We start from the raw sequence: 22,754 nt of genomic DNA, 5'->3' as shown, positions 1-22,754 counted from the left end.
AAATAGCAAAACTTTCTGTAAGAATACAATATTTAAACTGGATTAGCGTCTATAGTCATGCTAGCAGCTCTGTGTGACTCTGTACTGCTTTGAGCTAAAGGCTATAAAATGTCAGCTTGCTAACATGCTGCCAGTGACAGTGCTAACATGATGTTTAGCAGGTGTGATGTATACCATGTTCACCATCTTATTTTAGCATATTAGCACGCTAACATTTGCTAATTAGCACTTTAACAGAAAGTACAGCCGAGGCTGTTAGGAACACCATTGTTTTGCAGGTATTTGGTCGTATTTGACCTGATATGATGATCATCAAAGTTATTACAATTTATACTGAGGGGGGCATGAATGTCTGGACAAAACTAATATTATTAACACTACTACTACTACTACAAAGTGGTAGACCAACCCACCGACTTTACCGCCCTTAGAGCCACACTGCTAGCATGGCTAAAAACATTGCAGTTAATGTTATAGCAAAAAAGAATATAAAGTATATTAAGTTCACTGTATAGTCACTAAAACCACCAGATATGTCCCTACAGGAATATTATAGGGCTTGTTGAACTGTTTCACTACTTGTTGACAGCATTTCTCATCTGCTTAATGATTGCATTTTATGCAGTCCTGCTGAATGATATAACATATGTATCTCTGAACGCTTCCCTTCATATGCACACAAACTGGAATTGGTTTAATCAGCCACTTAAACAAAATACATTTTTTGAAGATGACTCAGCAAATGTTTGTCCTCAGATTTGTGTCAGCAGCTGGAGGTAAATATTAGTTTGTCAGGAGTTTGTTAAACTGTGATGAAGTTAATGAGATCAGTAGCTGAGATGGCTGGTAGAGAAACAACACACACAGCCCATTATTTTTAATTAGCTCCACAATTTCTTGTCTTGTCATTGTTTTGTTACTGCCTGCTTTGGACATACTGGTGTTTACCACTGCCAAACTAGATTCCACACAAGTCTACCTGAATGTCTTTGTCATTATTATTAATATCATTATGAGCAGTAACGTTGGACAGTTTCAGTGTCTACAGTAAACGTGCTTTCCGAGTGTTTCCACCCTGATATGAATGACATTCTGAGGTCAAACAAATCAGTCAAAATCAGCTATCCGATCTACATCACCTTCACCTGGTCTAAAGCCTTGTCTGACCCTACTCTACACGCCTGTGCCCTCCCACCTGCTTGTTGCTGGTTTCCTGCGCCTCGCTGGGGGAGGCGGCACAGCTGGCGGTGGCAGATTTGGTGTGGCAGTGTTCCCGGCTGCAGTAGCGGTCGCAGGAGTAGTAGCGCTGCTTGTCTACTGATGAGTGGTGGTGTTTCCTCTCGTGGGAGCGTCCGCGGTCGTGGGCTCGCTCTCTGGAGGTAACTGGGTCTGGCACTGCCTCTCCTGGTGCACCTGTGATGGAGGAAGATATCACAGGGTGACAGCAGTGACGTTGAGCTGCTCTTAGCTGCAGTTCTGTGAGGAACTGTGGGCTCTATGTCAATATCTGACAGTAAGGCATCTGCTTTAAAGGACAAACCCACCTCAAAACACTGCAGCACTGTCGGAAGAGAGCTACTACTGTTGTGCTTTTCTGGGACAATAGTGTTGTTAAGTGGTATAAAAAACAAGCGTCATACTAAGATCATTTTAGTGTCTTGACTTGTATCTTTTGGTATCTTGACTTGACAAGCCTGACTGCCAGTCCTCATGTCAAGGCATTTCTTTTTGTTGGTAAGAAATGGGAAACTTTTGGTGAGATACACAGGAAACATCTACCAGATTCTTACAGGTCTTGGAAGGGTATACCTAAAGTCTTTCAGAGTGAGATGATTTGATAACATGTACCCGCTGATTCTTGCTGAGGATTATATATGATATGATGTAATTGAAGAACAATTGGCCATGAGTATAGAAAGCACAGTGGGAGACAACAAAGAGCTGGAGAAGAGGCTGAGGGTGATCCTGTCACTGCTAAACGTGTTCAGCTCATTTCAAGTCCTCTACAAACACTCCTGGTTATTGATGGGAAGGTTCTTACATCTGGCCTGCAGGCCCTCTACTGCTGTTGGAAATGTCCAGGCCTCTGATGGTGTATCGTCTAATATATACTGTATCTTTCACTGTGGAATATTGTGGTCTTGTGAACACTGCAGCAAGGAGTTACATATTGTCTCTAATGACAACCACTTGAGGTGAGTTTAAGTGTATTATCATGACATTATATCTGACTCAGATCAGCAGTAAATAAGCTGTAAATAAGTAATGTAACAATAGGAAATATTATTAATGAAGACACCTTTTATAAAGAGTCTATAAGTTGTAATTAATGGCTTTATTAATGTTAGTAAGTCATCTATAAGAGACTAAAATCCATTTATTAACTTATTTACTGTACAACTGCAGACTTGATGGATTACTGTAAGAAGCATTTAATCATCTCTTCAAATTAGATGATTTACTACATTTTGCTTTGTTTGTTTTTTACCTTTTATAAGTGACATGTTACCCTTTATTAATGACTCACTACCATTAACAGTAGAACTGAAGACATTATGACTTATTACAATGTGACAAACTCAACCCTTTATTGGCTTTTTTGAATGACAGATTACTTATAACCTGGCAACCCAAAACTTGTTCTTATGAATGACTTATAACTGATCTATAAAGCATTAGTAAGGAATTTACTAACCATTCATAAATCCATTAATTGCAAATTCAAAATCCTTTATAAAGGACGGCCCATTAGAAATGTCTCCAGACATGTTTAAATGCAACTGTGTGCTCTCACAGAGGCCTGACTATGCATTTATTAACACTCATGTTAATGTATCAGTGTTTAAATATTAAACACTTTCTATCAGGATCTTCAGCTGAAAAATACTGCTCTTATTATTAACATATAAAAATCATACTGTTAGACTTTCTTCATGCTGTCAGCTCCACCAGCAGCTGAACTACAGAGCTGTGCAGCAGCATTCAGACACCAAAGAGGATTTTTATCATCTCTGCTGACATTTTTCTCTCTCCACCGTCTCGCCCTGCAGAGAGGCGGATCATAAATTAGTGGGTCGTTGGCTGTTCATGTCTGTCAGTCTCTTTTATCTGAGTAATAAAGAGCACGTGTGTGAACTGTACAGAGCTGATCTCTATCACAGCTGAGACCCTGCAGGGTGGCCTCTTACATAAGGTGCTGTCCAGCTTCCACACATGAGGAGGTGAGGATGAACGCGAAGTTGTATTGTTCCATGGTGCGGGTAAAGGTGTTTACACTTGTTATAGACTTGACATTAAAATCAAGAAATATTTGGATGACCTTCATGCAGAGGTCAGACTGGATAAATCATCACAGTTGTTTTGTTTATAGCTTCTTTTTTCTATCTCCAGCCTTGGTATATCGTACCTTACTTTCATAACTTATGCTGTAATTTAGTAAGTAACCAGTAATTATTATTTATGTCATTTCTAATGTTCACTATAAATTAATTTTGGTTGGGGAAAAAACAAGCTTTCAGAAGTCAGGAGCCTATGCAAAAATTAAATGACAATGATTTTTTGGGATTTGTTTCACAGATATTATGATCATCTATTGTATTTCAATCACCCAGAATGTTCTACTGATGGTGAAAATAGCAGTAAACTCATCTTTGAATTATATATTCAAATATATAATTTATATTTTTGGAATTTGGGTAGGTTATCCATCGGTTTTTAACCCATAAAAACCTCTGCCTGGACTTCTAGGGTCCCGAGGCAGCTGCCCACATTGTCCTGTTGGTAGTAAAGCCTTGGTGGTCTCTACACTGTGTGTGTGTGTGTGTGTATGTGTGTGTGTGTGTACATGCTGACTAACCAGCAGAGCTGGGAGGTTGTCCACCCAGAGGTGTATCCAGAGACCTCTGCCTCTTCTCTCTGTCTCTGTCTTTATCTCTGTCTCTGTCTTTGTCTCTGCGGTGGTGGCAGCGGTGGTGGTGGTGGTGGTGATGGGGTCTGTCCTGGCTGGGTTTCTCCAGGGTGTAGTCCCTCAGGTTGACCTCCTGGGGACGCTGTGGGGCCACAGTGGAGGCAGAGCGCTTCATGGGGCTGGCATCAGGGACAGACTGAGAGAGGAGGGAGTTAGGTACAGAAGCTCTGAGAATCATGTCTGACTCAAGTCTCTCATCCAGGAAGAAGGTTTTCATATGACTCCTACAGCTGACTCTTACAACGGTACATACAGTACACCTCCTTGTTGAACTGAGGCACTGTGATGTTTTCAGTCATGCAGATGCAGATGATAAAAGTAGAGTTTTATTTAGTCTACTGTACGATTAAAGGCACTGACAAAAGGAAAGGCATTAGAGCAGAGATGAAATTATTAGACTACCTTGCATCACCTAACTGAACAATTTGTTTCTACTGACTATTGTGCCACATGAGACAAAGGGAATGAGAAAGCTTTTGTCAGCTTTACATTGGCATTAGAGCAGTGGGAACACCTGGCCGGCCTGCACCTACAATGCAGCTGTTACTTAATAACAACAGTTTCATTGTCTGTTGAAGGATAAAGGACCAGATGTACCATCCAAAACAACAGGAGATAATTCATTCAAAACGAGCTACAGAAGAGTTCCTGCATTTACAAACATCTGAACTCATTGATGTTTATCCTACTTCTGGAAATTAAGTAGAGAAATTGTCACTAACCTGACAAGGTACAGATTTTGGTAAATGTAATTCATAATTTAAGAGTATTATTTTTAATGTAATTGTATAGAAGTAGACCATGAGATGCTGGCGACATGGCACCAGGGATCGGAATGTCAATCCATCCAACACTTTGGTGGAGACTGAAACATCTCAGCAGCTATTGGATGGTTGCCATGACATTTTGTACAGATATTCATGGTCCCCAGAGGATGGATCCTGCTGTTATTGGAGAATCCCTGATTTCTCTAGCACCACCATGAGGCTGACATTTCTGGATCACACTAAAGTTCTCTATCTTGACCCACTATTGGATGGATTGCTATGATATTTATCACAGATGTTCCTCAGAGGAAACACTCTAATGACTTTGGTGATCCTCTGACTTTTCCTCTAGTGCCACCATGAGATTGACACTTCTTTTTTTTTTTATTGAAATATGTTGACAACTATCAGTTTGACATTTCTAGGACATATATAGAAGACATATCACATATGTTGATAGTGATATTTTTTAGATAAAATATTTCAAATTTTAACCTTTTTTAGGCAAAAAAACTAAATGATTTAAAGAGAGTTAGAGTAATCTCTACTAGAATTACATAAATGGCAGTGTACTCAATACAACATTCAGACCGTCATTAAGGGAGAGACGAATAATTGAATAATAATAAAATATGACATTTTCTGCATTTTTTTAAAAATACAGAAAAATTTGGACTTGTGATCTCAGTATTTCGAACATCATGGCTACAGCCCTGCCTGGACACTAATATTCTGTCTTTATACATAAAGAATCAACTACGGTATGTGTATAATGACAGAAGATAAAAGAAGCACAATCATGAATAACACTGAACCTAATTGTATGGTGATACTGACCCATGTGAGTCCACCGTGACATTCTCCCATCACAGATCCTACAGTACTGGGACTGTAGGTTGATAACCATCACAATGTCAAACACAAACAAGTATGATGTAGAGTGACAGCGGGTACATACAGCTAGATGAATCCCTGGAGAGTGGCGTGAGTGGCTCCGCTGTCATGCAGAAGGATAAGGACCAGATAAACAGAAAGAAAACAGCAGAGAAAAAGACGAGGAATATTAAGCAAGATCAGCAATATCTGCAGTTTGTAGTGATAGAGGTGTTCAAATCTTTTACTTAAAGCCACTTTGTGTAGAACTTTTCAGTGATGATAACATTTTTCTAATTATTCTGATGCTGTTTTTGCTTGTAGAAAAAGGAGTGAAAATTGGTGCAGTGTGTGTGTTTTGCTTTCAGCACAGAGAGGGTAGTGGTGAGTATTTCTGTCTGCCACAGTGCCAAAGGCAGAAATGTTCATTCCCTACACATAGTGGCTTTAAATATAACTAATACTTTTATTATTTAAAAACACTCTTTCCAGTTAATGTCTTACATCTAAAAGTACACAAATCCCAGTGAGTGTGTGCTAAAAGTACACAAGTATTAGCAGCAAAATGTACATGAGCATCAAAAGTAAATGCATTCGTTGTAAATAATGGTCCAATTCAGAATGTTTACTTATCAATAAGTAACATTATTTACTTATTGATAAGTAAACATGTAAGAAGCATTTTCTGACACTAGGTTTCTGTCCGAGTGTGGTGCAAATTTTAACTGAATTTCCGCAAAATCATCAAAAGAAAATTCTAATGAATAGACGTTTCCATCCACTGTCATTTTGTGAATATTGTGGGATGGTCATCGAGATATACAGCTGGTGACATTAATTTTCCAGTCGGGCGCCAAAGACCAGAAGAACAGTGCAAACAAGATGGTGTAATTAGAAGAATGCCAGTCAAACTTCAAACATGAAAAACTATGTAGAAAACATAATGGAAATATGACATTTAGTCACATAATGTAAGTCTTGATGTTAAGTGCATGAAGTCTGTTTCCATTGGCTTTTACTGATACACCAACCTTCCCTCCTCAGCCAAGTGTAAATTTGCAGGCTTTGCCATTCAAGTTTTTTTATGTGTAAATTGAAAATAAGAATAAAGACAGGTGGATGGAAACACAATTTCAGTTTCTCTTACATATGAAAGAGGTAACTGCAGGTGTCAGCTAAATGTAACGGTAAAAAAAAATAAGTTACCCTCTGACAAGTAGTGTAAAGTATAAGTAAAGGTGTAGACCCTTAAACACATCACTCAAGTACCTCAAAATCCAGACCAGAAAAGAAATTGAATTTGTTACTTCTGCATATCATATTACCAGGTGATAATCTTCAGGTGAATCCTGTACTGTGATCTTACTTACACATTTCATCAGCTGGCAATAAGACAAAATGATGCACTGCAAGATGCACTCACTCCCTCTGCTTCTTTCAGCACATCCTGGACTCTTACAAGCATCTCTGACAACATATCAGCCTTGATTCCTTCTGTTCTTGCCTGCCAGTCTTGTTTTCAGGAGCAAATTAAAACGGGGTCCTGCACATACTGTATTAAAAGGTGATGAAACCACAAAATCAGTACTGAATGTCCCATATCAGCTGGGTTAAAGAAACTGAGTGTGGGCTGTGCTTTCTTTGGGACTTCACTGTGAGTAGAATTGACTTGGATTTCCCATGTCACCACAGCCCCAAGAAGGATCTTGAGGAGAGCTGGTATTAACAGATGTCAGCTCCTGATCCGAGCTCAAATTAAGCAAAAGAAAAGCAATCTACCAAGAGTGAGAGATGGACTGCTGGCACTCAGGCTGGAGCCCCAAGTTCAGACTGCATGGTACAGTTCCCATCATACTCCAGCAAGAGCAGGCAATTTCCAAAAGGCCAGCATTAATTGAATTGGCTAAAGGATTTCCTGCTCTCTGTTCCAAAAGGTGAGAAAAATAAGACAGCAAGTCAACAAGGCAACATCCCGCCCCCGTTCCTTACATCCTCTCATTAATCCCCCACTCCAAATTCTCTCTCTTCTACAGTAACCCAATTACTGTCTTCCTCTCCCAGTGAATCTTGGGCCCAAAGCCATTTGGAGCCACTATCATCTTTTCGGTTGGCAGCAGGAGAAAAACGATACCGGACAAATAGCTGGCGGCCCGCCAGGATCTAATCAGATTACTGTAGACTTCTCCTCTGCAGTGAGCGTAGGATCAACAACAGCTCTTCCAATTGGGCTGTGAAAGGAATGCACTTTAAATGCATGAATCGATCAACATCAACATCACTCAGGAAATGAGGAGCTTATTATATTTCTTGGGATCTAGTGAAGGATTCATTGGAGTTTTTCAGCCTTAACTGGATGAATAGTGAGTCCCAGCTCCTCCCTGCTTTCTCAATATAAATGTTCTATGTGACAGTTCACTGCGCTGTTATGAAGAGCCACTGACTCTTAGTAATGTAGGCACGGCAAACTCAATCTTTTTCCCTCACTCATCAAAAATATTGAGCTATAGCTCACGTTAAAGAGAATGACTTCCAATCACGTCGGTGTGTTTGTGCTTGCAAGTTGAAATCAGAGGGCGGTAGTCACTGTGGTTCAAAACTATGATAACAAACATTCATTGGTGGCCATCCAATGAAAACCAGACACGAAACTGAAAAAGTCATCTTTGAAACCAAAGTTTTACAATCAATAATATGCATATTAGCAAAAGGACAAATAAGCAATTTACTGCTTTAATGCAAAGTCTTATTCAGCGACCTGCATGTGTCTGTGGATCATATGTGCTCCTAATTAGCAAAACAGCATCTTCTGCTGCTACAAAAGTTGCACTATTAAAAGACCATGGGGAGTTTCAGACCTCTAGTTGCGCTATGATGCAGGTTTTTTATGAGTGTGTCCTCCCTTCGTTATGTGCACACGTACGGGGATGCACATGCATACATGCATGCATGCAGGTGACCCGATACACACTTCTGCCGATGGTTTCACACTATTCCGCTCATCAGTGCACCAATAAAGGCAGTGAAGAAGAAGACTGAAAGCTATTAAACATGACTGTAAACAATGCAAGATATAAAATTAAATTGGATTTGCAAATGTTTTATGAGGGAGGAAATGCATTCGACACTCTTTTAGACCTCAAGGATATTCACTGAAATGCATCGTGTGTAACACTGAATGTTTGTCTACAAGAGAACTCCGCAGGACACTTTTAAGCAGCATCTCTGCTAGTGATGTTGACAACATTACTGGTTACATTACAGATGTATAGACTAAATTCATCTACACTCCCACTGAAAATTATACAAAATAGCTGTTAATATGTAAAAAAGCATGCAGGCCAGCACACCTACATTTCTGAAAAGGTTAGCAAATGTAACATTATTACATGAACATTAGCTTCAGCTGGCTATATTTAGTGTTTATTGACCGTCAGGAGGAATGAGTGCAGGATTAATGTAGGCAGTTAAATCTTACTGTAGGTATTTGCAATAGGAATATTACTGTGTTAATGTTATTAGGTGCTTGTCTCAAGCTAAACCCAGACAGTTCTGCTCTGCAGTGGAGAGAACAAGTATCTGTAATACAGATGGAGACAACTGTAGCCTCTGAACAATTAGAAAGTATAAATGACAAAAATTAGACCAACACAACCTAGACTAAAATGACTAAAATGTGACTACAAATAGAACTACATCAAAATCAGGCTCCAAATGTGTTGAGGAATAGAAGAGGGCTACCTGCAGCTCAGCATTGAGTCGAGGCATAGAGGCAGCCCTGCCCTGGTTCTCCAGACCTGAGCCAGGAACTGCAATTGTACTGCTGGCACTGGTCTCCATCTTCTTCATCTCTACCGACTCCTGGACGCACACACAAGCCCATTAGCATCATTATAGGAATATACTTTGGCACACGGGTGTATGGCAGTGTGGAGAAGGGAAAAGGAAGTAACAGCTAAATCTTACTTTTCTTCTGTATTTCTCCCTCAGCAACATTATTCTTCAGCAGATGTTCGACAACTTAAACCTCAAACTTAAAAGCTGCATTAAGCAAGTTTTGACCACTGGAGCCAAAACAAACTTCCAGAAAAACTGGTCAATGATAGTTAATGTTCAGTCCCTGCACCTGTACAGTAGATGCCATCAATTCACAAATAAAAAATGGCATTCAAATAAGAGCCAGCACAAACAAATAAAGGCCAAGCGAAAAATATTGAGGAAAGATGGAATTACGCTACATGTGTGCATGTATTCAGCTGTTTATTCATCATTAGCCATCATTCCCTGAACTATTCAGCTGGCTGACACATGAGCAAAGTGTTTATTCTTGCTTTAAACTCTTCTTTTACTTAGTAGATGTTAATAACATGCTCTATTCAATGACCTTTTATTCTTACACAGTACATGTTGGGCATGTGTTTATCTACAGTACCTGAATGACGGCAGTGTCCGGTGTGTCCTCTGATGGGCCCCTGGACAGGTTTTGCATCGCCTTAGCTCGGGACCCTTCTATGGGTTTCTCCATCACCCAGGAAGATGATCCCTTAATGTTGTGCTCATGACCTGGCCTGTGTGTTATTGCAGCCACCACACAGCATAACAATACAATGTAAATCTTATAGATCAGAAGTTACCATTTTCACTCTGAAGACACCCAGCAGGACCCTCATTTGATAACTTGATAACATCTAATCATTTTCATTCCTGATCATTTAGTGAACTGTCTGTGAGTACAGTTGAGTGGTTTGAATGAAACCTTGATTTACTGACATACACATTCTTTCATAAAGTAGTAAATTAACAGTGAAAAAAACATTTTAACTTGTCTTTTGACACCATTGTGTTATATTGTTACACTATCCAACAGCTAACATGACTATCTTTGTAGTTGATGATAATTTTTTATTTGGGGGGGGGGGAGGGGATCTGAATAATTAACGAGAACAATTCAGTCATCCAGGTCACAGATTACTGTGTCTAGAAGTGCTAAACCAAAGGTGGCTACGCCTGCCATCTGAAAAGTTTCTTCAGTTCTGACTGTGGAAGAGTTGCAGGTATTTACTGGAATAAGGTAGCTTAAAGTACAACCAAAAACAAGTTGGGTCAGGATGTGCCATTCAACTGTTCCCTATATAACAGACACACATTCACACACATATACACATACACATGGAGGATTGCATTGGTGGATTTTTAACAGAGAGCAGTGTACGGTGTGGTGTGCTTGGAATTCAGACAGTACAGTGCATTATCTAGTAGATTCACCGTGTCAGAAATCCCTCCATATACTGTATGTGAACGTCATCCTCAAAGAGGTGAATATCTGGGACGCCACGCCAGTCAGTCACAACTGAAGGAGCTTTCTGGATGAGAGGCGAGATTCCTTCAAGAGTCGACAGCAAGTCCGGAAACCTCAGACGTAACCTTTTACAACACGCTGTTTTCATCTGAACAAGAAATACTAACTGTATCGCTAGTGAGCAAAATAACTATAGAAAACAAACAATCATCAACCGCTATGTAGTGAACCTGTTAGTATATAAAATGTGCTGTGCACCATTTAAGAGAGTCTTTCTATGAGTCTAATGTTGATTAACACAGGCTAGGTCTACTTTGATACTGTCAAGGCAGACTTCTTCTCTTACGAGGTGTTCTGGTGGTCCCACTGTAGACGCCTCTGACATTTATAGTGAATTTATAGTTTAACTTCTTGACTGTTGTTGCTCATCTGCAACACTGCATGGATGAGTCATGAATTATCAGACTCCTACAGAAATCACAAGTCATTGGGTTAGTGCTAAAGAATGACAATCACATATTTGGTCTTGATGTAGTAAATGTAATATTCATTTTCTTTCTGCTCTCAGTAAACCTGATCTGCATCCTTGATGTTGTAAACCTGAACTGCATCCTTGGTAAACCTGGTGATAACAGATGCAGTGAACCTTGTCTTTATGTTCAGTCTTAATGCAGTGACAGTGATTTTATGTTTTGGTACGTTTGTAGTATTCATTCAGTTTTTTATGTGATAAACCTCATCTTAGCTTTTTGTCTTTGAGTAGTAAACCCAGTCTTTTTAACCTTGATGCATTAAACCTAGCCTTGGTTTAAATTGTTGATGTTATAAATCCACACTTGGTTTATTTAGACCCAACTGTAGTTTTTAGTCTTGATGTTTTGAAGTTTTAGTTCCTGGAGCGTTGAACTTACAGAGTGCCTCCATTGTTTAGGGAGTTGGAGCTAGGTCTGGTCTGTGGCTGGGGCTTGGCCTGGGATTCGGGCTGGGGCTGAAGCACGCTGAGAGGCTCCACACTGTTTGGCATCATAGGCGGGTCATTCTCCTGCATGTGAGTCAGAGGCAGCAATGGCTTAAACAGAGCCCGAACCTTGCACTGTGGAGGAGAGACGGATGGCATCATGCTGAAGACATTCATAGGCAGCAGGCAGAATATTGTTGGACCTGGGTCTGACAGCGGTGGCTCAGTGCCACCCAGATGTGGAGACTTGGTCCAGAATATTCTTTTTCTTGCGGTCATGCTTGTATGCAGTTCATCGGTGTGTATGTGTGAGTGTTTTTTGAAACAAACATGCGTCTGTAGATGTGCAAGCTTGCAAATGACCACCAGCCTGCAGCCAAATATATGTTTGGCTGATGCTGGTAAGTCTGCCTACAACACAAGCTACTTTAGCAGGTACCAATCACTGGATGCTTTTAAAAGTTTGAATTGTTCAACTGTGAAAGCAGTTGATAGATTTTGTACTTCACCAGTGAACAGCCAGTGGATACAAAAGCATCTTCTCTACATGTGTGTATGCATGCAGGCATACAGTAAAGTATCTATCAGTGTGTGCAGGCAAAATGTATGTGAGCGCATGCATACAGGTTTGCACTACTGCATCCAATGTGTGTGTACATCAGTGCATGTCTATGATTGAGTGTGTGTGTGTGTGCAGTGTGTGTGCAGTGTGCAGGCATGTGTGGTGTGGATGTTGTACCTGTGAGCCTGACGCACTCTCTTGCTGCTGCTGCTGCAGCCTCCTGGCTCGGGTCTGCTTGTAGTAATCGAAGATCATCAGGGCCGCATAAACCTTCCCTACTGTCAGTTCATTGGCTGAGGAGATGAGGAGAGAAGACATGATGAGGAGAGGAGGGAAGAGGAGAGAAGAGGAGAGGAGACGGAGGAGTGGAGACAATGAGGACAGGAGAGGATGGGAGGAGAGGAGAGGAGACAGTGGAGAGGAGAGAAGGGAGGGCAGGGGAGTGGAAGAGAGGAGATTCTGCTGACTCATTCCTCCCTCTTGGACTCGTCTCTATTTGCCTATTTGTCTCTCAAATGGTTTAGTTTAGAGAAAAGAAACTTTTACAGTAAATGACTTGATTAATTCACAGTAAGTAATTAAAATAGATTTTTAAGGTAAACAAAACAAGCATCACAACAGATGTCTGGGAATATATTTCATGTAGTGAGACAGTAAAGACCAAAAGGTGGCAGCAAAAGCAAAGCTCACAACTCATCAACCACACAGTAAGTCTTGTCTTTTGCACCCGTGGATGGACACGTGCAACTGGTACTCTCACATTAACACACATGTACTCACCGAGGCCTGTATCAAAACTGCTAAAAGTGACATTTCTGACTTGAGTGGAAGATAGTAAGCGAGTAAAAATCCTTCACTTTTACTCAAACTCACAGACTTGAGTTCAAATCTATTCATCAAATTTCTTCTGACTTAGAAATACTCTGAGATGTTTAAACACACACTGTCTGAGATATATTTTGGGGTGACTGTACAAAATATCACTGGCCATGTTAATTACTAGTAGAGATATTAAGGATGTCACAGAAATGAGAGGAACTGTTGTATATTTGGTGGCAACATTGAACTGCTGTGGCTGTCACAAAGTAAAACAACAGACATTTGATTTGAGTCACTAAAATTCATATGCACAAGTTACTTTTCTGATTGAGGTTATCAGTCAATGTGATGTGGCTAAACTTCCCTTAAGGAGACTGCGTATAGTGATACAGCTTGTTGAAATGCTTACGTTTATGTGGCGTCACTAGCAGGTCCATGGTCTTTTGAGAGAGGTTTGGCCACACTGTGGACAACTCCTTCTTTAACTCAGCGTCAGATAATCGCTGGGCCACCATACCTGTAAATCCAAAGAAACAAAGAGAAAGACTTTAACCCTCCTCTGCCCGTCACGGCCCTGTATACCACACTATTTAAACAAAAAAAGAAGAAAAAAAGAGACAAACTTCTAATTGGTTAATTTTACATTTACAGCACAGAGCAGGAAAAGCAGGAAATGAATTGATCCTGAGATGAGGCACAAAGAGAAATCCTCATTAGGAGTGCAGAGGCGGTGAAGCCGGGAGAGAGAGTGCAGCAGACACACCCAGCGCAGCACAAAGCCTGCTAATGAGTCCAAATGGGAGACATATTTGCTCATTTCCAGCTCTGAGAGCAAAAACACATCTGTCACTCCGGTGGGGACCAGCTGACTGCTAAAGGTTGCGTTTTGATAATGAGGAGTTGAGTTTTGGAGTTTTATTTGCTTGTTTCGTTTGCTTTTTGTTGTGTTACACTGCTGTTCCCAACAACCTGTTTAAACCGGACATCTCTGACACATTACCGTTACCTTCATTTTGCTCTTGATGTTTTAAGTTTTATGAGACTTTAATTTAATTATAAACCCATTAAAAACATAGGTTGTTCATGCTAAGTCAACCTCAATTTATATCAGGAAATTACAATGAATATATTATTAGCTACAGTGGTGCCCCACTATATATTCAGCCCGTGCATCATATTTATTTAGTTTATAGTTTAGTTTTATTAGAAGGATGATATTAAACCACATACAAAAATGTCAATGATGACATAACAAAGTACATGACTTCTTTTTGAATGTCTTGTAACCTTCTCCAGCTTAATGAGACTGAGATCTTTATATTTTTCTAGATTTACAACTTGGCTTCATGCCAACCAGTACCAAGCTGTCTGTCAGTCATTTTTGATATAAATCTGAACTTTGATTACCAAGCACAGTCCTGTTTTGAGAAACATCTCAACGATCCAGTCCTTTCTGTCTGCCATTGACCTGAAGGAAGTTACTCACGCCTTCATTTCATCCTCTCTCAATTATTCTAACTGTCTATATTTAGCACACAATAAAAAAGGCAATAAACTGTCTTCCATTGGTGCAAATGCAGCTGCAAGGCTTTTAACTGGAACTATGACAAGAGAACACATTACCCCAATTTCAGCATCTCTTCACTAGCATTGCTTCAAAATTCCATTAATCACTTATAAGGTGTCAAATGGACTGGTTACAAGCTGCATTTCTGACCTACTAAGCCCTTATGTTCAAGGGTGCACAGCTTCGGTCAGCAGAAAAAGCTCTTCTCATGGTTCCTACTGTATGTCTACATGTCTGAGAGTAACTGTGGCCCCAAAACTGAAAATGTCAAACTACCATTCACAATTTGGACCAACATCAGCTAAAGACATACCTTTAAACTGTCTTTTAAGTGACTTATATGATTTTATATCTCCTGGAGATTATTCTGTTTTTTAATTCATTGAATTCATTATTCTATTATTGTCTCTCATCCTCTGTATTTAAGCACTTTTACACTATGTTAAGTAATAATATCTATCCATCCTTATCCTTTAGAGGGTCGCAGGGGCTGAAGCCAATCCCAGCAGGTACACCCTGAACAGGTCATCAGTCAATAGAGACAGACAACCATTCACACTCACATTCATGCTGAACTTTGGTTCACACCCAACACAACACTGACTAACTTGTTCAGAAAGATCTATAATTTATATTTTAGTATTCTTTCTGAAACATTCATCATGAACAAATGAATAGTCAAAATAAGTGACTTGGCACTTGGTAACAGAAAATGATTTTTAAAAATCAATTAAACCAAAAACCTAGTTCAGTGGTTCACTTTCTCAGGGTCTTTAATGCCATCTAAACCCACTAAGCCTTGCATAAACAGCACCTCACCGTTTGCTATCATTTACCTTTTGAAAGCAGTCATCCACAAAGACTCTGAGGACTCTGAGCAGAGGAATGACAGGCAGACTAAAATTTTACAATAAGTTTCTTACTCAAGAAACAGTAAAGTTGTGCGTTGAGAGTCTGAACAATGAAAGTGTAAAGTTGAGAGAATCCCACATCAGCAGCTCGTGAGAAGCTCTCCTCCATTGGGAGCTACCCAGATCCAGACTTCAGCCTCCTCATTCATCATTCCAAATACAATTCCAACGTCCATATTCTGCAAGAAGCCACCCAGGGAGCAAGCAAGTATTTCTACAAAATCTCCATTAACTTGCTATAAACTGGTGCTTTCATAATTGGTAACTTTAATTCAGAAATCAGACTCACTGCCTCCGAGGTGACAGTGATCTCATCTGTCTATCAGTTCTCATACCAACTATACAGTAGATAAGACTGCATCATAGTATATTTTACTGGATTTGATTATGTTCTCATCTGATGTGTAGTGTTTCTCTGACCTGAGGCCAGTTTGATCTCCAGGGCGGTGCGAATCAAGGCCATCAGGGTGGAGGTGAAGTGGACGGTGTTGTCATCAGCGATGGGCATGTTCATTTTGACGAGGCGCTGAGGAGAGGAGATGTGGGGTGAAAGTTAGATCACTGAGTGACAGCAAACATCCTGATCAGAACATAGAAGTCCACCCAGAGAAATCAATCTGTGTGCTGCTGTGCATCCAGTACCCTTCATTGATTCATTCTGCTTCAAGTAGCTTACAGGTGCTTTGCTAAATTTGGTTAAACATGTGGGTGTTTGGCCATGTTCATAAATGTTACTGAGACTCAGTTCAACACACAAAAAGCTTTCTTGACAAATACGTACAGAAGAGACAAACTAGACATTCACATTCACTGCTATTGGCTACAGTATGCACTACGCTGCAAGTCAAAGTGCACTGGTGCAAGACTGACATTGACCGAAAAAAAGGTGAGAGAAGGCATGTAAACGCATAACCATGAAGGTGCCTCGACAGTCGCAGGAGCTCGACTCTGTGGTTGCCATCCTAGCAATCATCAACTTGGGGTTGAGAAGGTTGAGTAAGCTCTACATGTACGCTGGCAGCAATAGTAGCAATAAAGAGTGTCCATTCCACAAAGTGTGGGCAGCCTTAGCAGGAAGACTTGCTTCATAAAGAACTAATGGCACCATTGGATGCTTTCATGATGCTGTGGGATTGTTGCTGTAAGAGTTGAGCTCCCCTGAACACAAAAAGCATTCACCTACATGTGCTATCAGTGGCAGTGCAGAAAGTAAGAAAGACCAGAGTCAGAATGAGACGGGGATGGAGAGCTGAGGGCCAAACACACACACACACACACAAAACCAACAGGCTGCACAAACAATTAGAAAGGCTGCAAGACTGACAACTAGAATTTACAGAAGGCAAAGTAGCTGTTTGACACAGAATGGGTCTCATGCAAGAACCACTCATATGAACAGTTCTGTCATCCAAGTCAGGTGCAGATTGTCTGCTTTTGTCTACAAGAGGAAAACACTCATCATACCTTAAAAATTCATACATAAATGAATTTGCAGATTCAATATGAATCCAAATTATTATCATTTTTTTTAAATCTAAAATGAATATTCTATTGGTCAGTGTGATGTGGGTCACGGCTTTCTGGGGTTTGAATGAAAAAATGTCTTGGCTTGAGGATTTTGGCGTGACAACTTCTATAATTCAGTAGTTGCCTCATGGTCTTTATGCAGGTCACAGTCCAGCTGAACATCTTTTCCACTGACAGCATTAATGCAATGTATTCCCTTATCGTCCATCTTTGGGACTATGATGATATTCCCTTGACCTCCTCCCATCTATGGATCTTTTTGCTTTAGCATGACTACTGATTGTCAGCAGCTGAACTTAAGGCTCAGAGGTGTGACATTAATGTTTTTGTGAATTAAAATTGTCCACAGAGTGGGATGGGTAGCATTATATAGCAATTTGAGGATGGAGAATTTGATGTAGTAGTGATGGCGCTCGTGAACAGGTGGCATTCATCGAGTTGAAATGAGCGATTCACAATAGGCTTGTGATGTTCAGAGAGTTTGCTAAATCTGACTAGTAACAAGCAAACCCCACAGAAAAAAATGATGAGGTTTAGAATAAGAATATAACAATGTTCTTGCATGTGGCCCATTGCGCGCCAAAAAATATTCACACAATGTTGGAGATATTAGATTTGACTTCCAAGCTAAAATACAGAATGTGGTTTATTCACATGGGTTTTTATCTCCCATGTATCTTAATACTGTGCAGCACTAACATACTAACACACACACACACACACACACACAAATATTTCCACTAGTGGATAGACTGAGATGAGATGAAATGAGATTAGATGAGATGAGATGAGATGAGAGAAAGAATGAGTGGGAATGAGCAGCAAAGACAGAATTACAAAGTGAAAAGCACACATAGGAAGTATTTCTCCCACAGAAAAGCAGAAGCTACACACACACAGACACACACACACACACACACACACACACACACTGCTCCACAAAATAAACCCCCACTAGGGCGTACCATTCAAAGGAAATAGTGACATATCTTTGTTGTAATTAACATAACTTTAAGTCTTCTTAGTTAAGCTCTATGTAGTTATTATTAGTGATGGGTTTTACCCCCACACAAGAAGCTATGCTCAAAGAAACAGGAAAGACGAGGAGTATGAGGTGGGGGCTTACACCAAAAATATCAGAGCGCTAGCAAAACAAAGTGAAGAAAGGAGGGAACACTGCAGAGCACAGACATTGGCTTGAGTTCACGCCAATGGGAGAAACGTTGTCGAGCACAGGGAAGAAGGCTTAGAAAGAGGAGGGTCTACCTTGTAGGCGACTCTCGGCGGGCATTTCTTTCCCAAACCTAAGGGTGGGGACATGTGGAGCAGCATCTGATACATATCGAGGTACTTGATACGGCCACTTCACAGGGTAGGAAAATAAAAACAAAACGCAAACAGAGAAGGATGGGGAGTTAGAGAAGGAGGAGAGGAACAAAGGGAAGAAATCAACAAAATGAGAGAATAATGTAAAGGAAAGGTACAAAAAAAACAGAAATCTGTTGTTAATAGATTTCCTAGAGTGAGATGTGAGGTGGATGCCATCCTCGGCCGCTGTGTCGGGGCACGGGGATGCATCTCTGTGGAGCTCAGGGTCCCTGAGAGGAAACATGGGATGGTAAAGAGTGAGTTTGGTGGTAGAGGGGAGGAGGGGAGAGAAGAAGGGAGGATGGCTTGACCCAACACACAGGATGCTGATGGGAGGGAAGAGAAATGACAGCATTGTAATGGGGATGTCTGCCTCAGCATGCTCACAGACATCCCCCTGGTACTTCAATCAGGGTGCACGGAGACAAAGGTTTCAATGCCAGCCCGAGCTTCTGTTTGGGGCTTTCACTCATAGCCTTGCTTTCCTCTGGCAGACGTCTTCGTGAAAAGATCAGAATCACGTGCCTCGTGGGGCTTTTGATCTGATTCGGATTGTCTTTTAAGATCTGAATGTAGTGATCAGTGATGACTTTTTAGGGTTAAATCTGGGAGAAATGGGATGTGTTGAGTGTCTGCCGTCTAAACATTATAGACAGGAGAAAGTAGGCCTGGCAGGCGGCATGTTGGGACAATGCCGTGCCTTTGAAAGCTTTGTTTCCACTCCGGCATCATCAACCAAAGCCAGTCAGTTTGGAGGGGCGGGTGCTAGTGTAAAGGCGATTTTATTGGTGCACAGCCATTCAGTTAAAAGTCTCTTGGCATAGAGGTACACAAAGCACCCTAGTGACGGAAATGTCTGGTGGTTGCAAACCTTGTATGCTACCCTATTAGGGCAGTTCTTTCCTAAGCCAAGGGGGGGTGAGATAATACGTAACAAATTGTACATATCCTTATAGGTAATCCGTCCGCTGCGGAAAAGAACAAGCACATAAATAAACACAACGTTCAGGACAGCTTGAATATAACAGTGATCATCAGTGGCTGACTGCATACAACAAGGTATTGGAACAAGGCCTCTGTGTGAGGCTTTGTTCAGTCACCTTAGTCTCAAACGGGGAAGAGAGGAGTAAGGTTAGGGTGTTAAGGTATTCCCTCCACTTTACTTTGTATGCTATTCTCTGGGGCCCAGAGGGAGGTTTGAACATACCACGCAGCGGGGTCGTACTCAGCCCAGACCCGGATGAACTCATCAAGGTGATGAGGCCCCAGGATGGAGGAGTCTCTGGTAAGGTACTCAAAGTTATCCATTATGACTGCTACAAACAGGTTCAGCATCTGCAACAGAGAGTAAGATCAGTTTACAGCTGTCTTTTGACCTGCTCATCTCAGCATTTAAAGGAACAGTTTTGACATTTTAAATGAAATACACATTCATTTTTTTGCAGAGAGCTGGCCTGGTTCTAGTGAAAGGTAACAAAATCCATCTATCAGCACCTCTACAGCTCACTAATTAAAACAGGGTGTGGGTGTCTCCATGCGCACCTGCTATTTTGGTTCAATGTCTGGTAAGCACATTCAGCTGCACTCCGCACAAAGAGGTTGGTTGAAGTGGAAGATATTTTTTTGCCTTTTAAACAAGGCAAGAGGTAACCGAATTTATGGCCGAACTGACAGTAGCCTGAGATATGCTGGTGACAGAGCTCAGGGGATGCTGAGATGACCCTGTGGCACAGAAGGCCAGGGCAGCAACAGGGAGGGAACATTGACCTGGCCAGTCCTTTTCCAGATCCAGACCCAAATATCCTGCACAAAGTTACTATGGACCACCTGGGAAGGTGCAGCAACCTACGACATTCTTCCTCTGTCAGGTGGAGGAATGATGTCCTGCACTGTTACACCTTCTCTCTGCACTGGCGCTGGATTCGTCTCGCAATAAAGTATTCGATAACTGCTAAACCACAGAATTTTAAGATATTACAAAATATTCTTTGGAAATGAGTATGTGGGTTTGTGCGATAAAATCCTACATAAATACCAAGTCAGACGTATAGGATCTCTACATAATCTGCAGTCTGCTTCTATGTTGAGGAACATTGAGGATATCATTAAAAGAAAAAAATAATATGGGAATTCTGAACCAGCAGCTCCTCCCACTTTGCAACTTAATTGTGACTGACTAGCGCTAGCATGTTCCCAGATGGCTAGAATGTTAGCAGTTAGCTCACCAGCTGATAGTAGTTCACCAGAAAGTAGTCACTATATCACCAAGCTTCCAGCACTAATCATTTCAAACCTTGCTGTACCACCTGGTCTCACCTGGTGACTTTGCAATAATGATGAAGAAGTTTAGACTGAAGTGCTTCTGAAGGTGTCAGCTAACTTCTCTCTGCAGATAAGCTGACTTGAAATACAATATGGAGATTGTGTATTGTCAGCCACTCACTGTGGGACAGAGTCCACCTTTCTTGGTCGTGAGGCGGGTACAAATATATACATATTTCTCCTTTCAGATTTATTAAAATGTCTGGTTTTCAAAAAGTTCACTTGACAAGAACTAAAGAATGCTAACTATTTCAGTAGCTACATGTAGCTGTGTTTCAGTACTGACCAGGAAGGAGCAGAGGAAGATAAAGGAGACAAAGTAGAAGTAGGCAAAATCACTGCCACACTCCTTCCCATGGGTCCCTGATCGCTCGTCACAGGGTCGATGACTCAGACATGATAACATGATCTCGTGCCATGCCTCACCTGTCGCACTCCTGATGCACATAAAAAGACAGAGACAAACATTTTACTGGTTCCTTTAACAACATTTAAAATACACGGTTGAATTCTGTGCTGTTTTTGATACATCATTGAATTACATGTGATTAATGTTACTGTGATGCCTGTCAGATATTGTGCAATAGTGTGCTTGGAGTTGGTGCGGTAAACCATGTTTTATGTTGCGTCACCGATACTTCATGGTTTACCAGTAAAACTATAATCAAAATCAGTCTAAAACCAAGTAATGGTGTTGGGTGGGAAATCTGCAGTGAGAGAAGAGTTCATGAGACTGCCACTGTGATTTTAACTTTTTAACTTCTATAGTCGGAATATCATGAACTGCTTCAGCATGTACAGACGTAGGCACCCAGAGGGTACGGAGATAACTTAAACAATTACAGAAACACACATTCCACTTCTTATTTCAGTATGGGGATAGAAATGAAAAATGTGCCATGCTTGATGACATCATGAGAAGGGGTCAGGTGTTGATGTCTTTATAAGAACCAGCACATTGTGTTTGTTGAGGAAACTGCTTTTGGTCTGTGTGAGCCTCATGGCTGATATCCAAGTATTTACAGAAATTCAGATGCAATGAATAATTCATTTCATAAAGACAAGACACAACTTGACCACAGTTAAATGTGCAATGGATCTCAGATTGTGCCAGCCATGGGTGGTAAATTTAAATTCACCATACATTTTAAAATACAACTTGTAAAGTCTATGGAACGGAACAGCTCCTTGCAGAGTTGGAGGATGTTTTACTGTTTACTGGAGCTTGTTTCTGCTCCCCGTTACAATGAAGCAGCATTACTACTGTCTGGCAGAGCAGAAGGAGCATTGTGTGTTCCTTATACTCACTAACTCATAACCAGTTCAGATGATCTTGTAAACACGAGGAAGGATCAAAATGAATTACAGGAGCATGGAGAGTGCTGCCACCAGGGTTCAATACCCAAAACAAAAGAGTGGAGGTAGAGCATTTGGCCTGACAGGAACAACTTCTGCATTTCAGATTGAATTATTGTACTTTTAAAAATTATCATTACTTTACAGATTAAAATTTCACATACAAAACATATGACTATCTTATAAAATATGATGTATTTCTTCCAGTTAAACTACCCAACAGTACATAAAATAGTTTAAGGTAGCTTGAACTTGACCAGCTATAACATTATGTACAGCCAGAGTGTTTCCCTCCAGGTTTGTAATTATTTGAAAGGGTAATAATTTTAGTTTTAGAGAGAAATTAAATTGTCTTCTGAGCTCTACAACTCTACCTGACTGATGACTCTCAGTGCTTACTTATATCTTGAAGTTCAACTTCATTTCTAAATATTGTTTTGGTATTATGTTGTTAATTACCT

At 40.7% G+C, this 22,754-nt stretch overlaps 1 protein-coding gene across 7 annotated transcripts in view; it reads right to left on the bottom strand.

Moving 5' to 3' along the window:
• cacna1ba (calcium channel, voltage-dependent, N type, alpha 1B subunit, a) overlaps positions 1 to 22,754 on the bottom strand; it is a 147,779-nt gene that overhangs the window by 6,650 nt on the left and 118,375 nt on the right. For 6 of the 7 annotated variants that reach the window (XR_006405207.1, XM_044362938.1, XM_044362960.1 and 3 more), the window contains 12 exons: positions 21,224 to 21,374; positions 19,823 to 19,950; positions 18,514 to 18,610; positions 16,141 to 16,246; positions 13,652 to 13,759; positions 12,601 to 12,716; positions 11,815 to 11,996; positions 10,037 to 10,172; positions 9,346 to 9,465; positions 5,693 to 5,731; positions 3,857 to 4,103; positions 1,196 to 1,413 (listed from right to left, as the gene is read on the bottom strand). Coding sequence is in view for 6 of the 7 variants with exons in the window: in XM_044362938.1 (XP_044218873.1) it covers positions 1,196 to 1,413; positions 3,857 to 4,103; positions 5,693 to 5,731; positions 9,346 to 9,465; positions 10,037 to 10,172; positions 11,815 to 11,996; positions 12,601 to 12,716; positions 13,652 to 13,759; positions 16,141 to 16,246; positions 18,514 to 18,610; positions 19,823 to 19,950; positions 21,224 to 21,374 (1,648 nt within the window). In the remaining variant the exon portion in view is untranslated. The remainder of the gene's footprint in view (positions 1 to 1,195; positions 1,414 to 3,856; positions 4,104 to 5,692; positions 5,732 to 9,345; positions 9,466 to 10,036; positions 10,173 to 11,814; positions 11,997 to 12,600; positions 12,717 to 13,651; positions 13,760 to 16,140; positions 16,247 to 18,513; positions 18,611 to 19,822; positions 19,951 to 21,223; positions 21,375 to 22,754) is intronic. The other variant, XM_044362952.1, reaches the window with a different exon arrangement.

Source organism: Thunnus albacares, chromosome 2 (genome assembly GCF_914725855.1).
Source record: "Thunnus albacares chromosome 2, fThuAlb1.1, whole genome shotgun sequence".
Taxonomy (NCBI): Eukaryota; Metazoa; Chordata; class Actinopteri; order Scombriformes; family Scombridae; genus Thunnus; species Thunnus albacares.
This window is presented reverse-complemented; position numbering and strand designations above follow the sequence as displayed.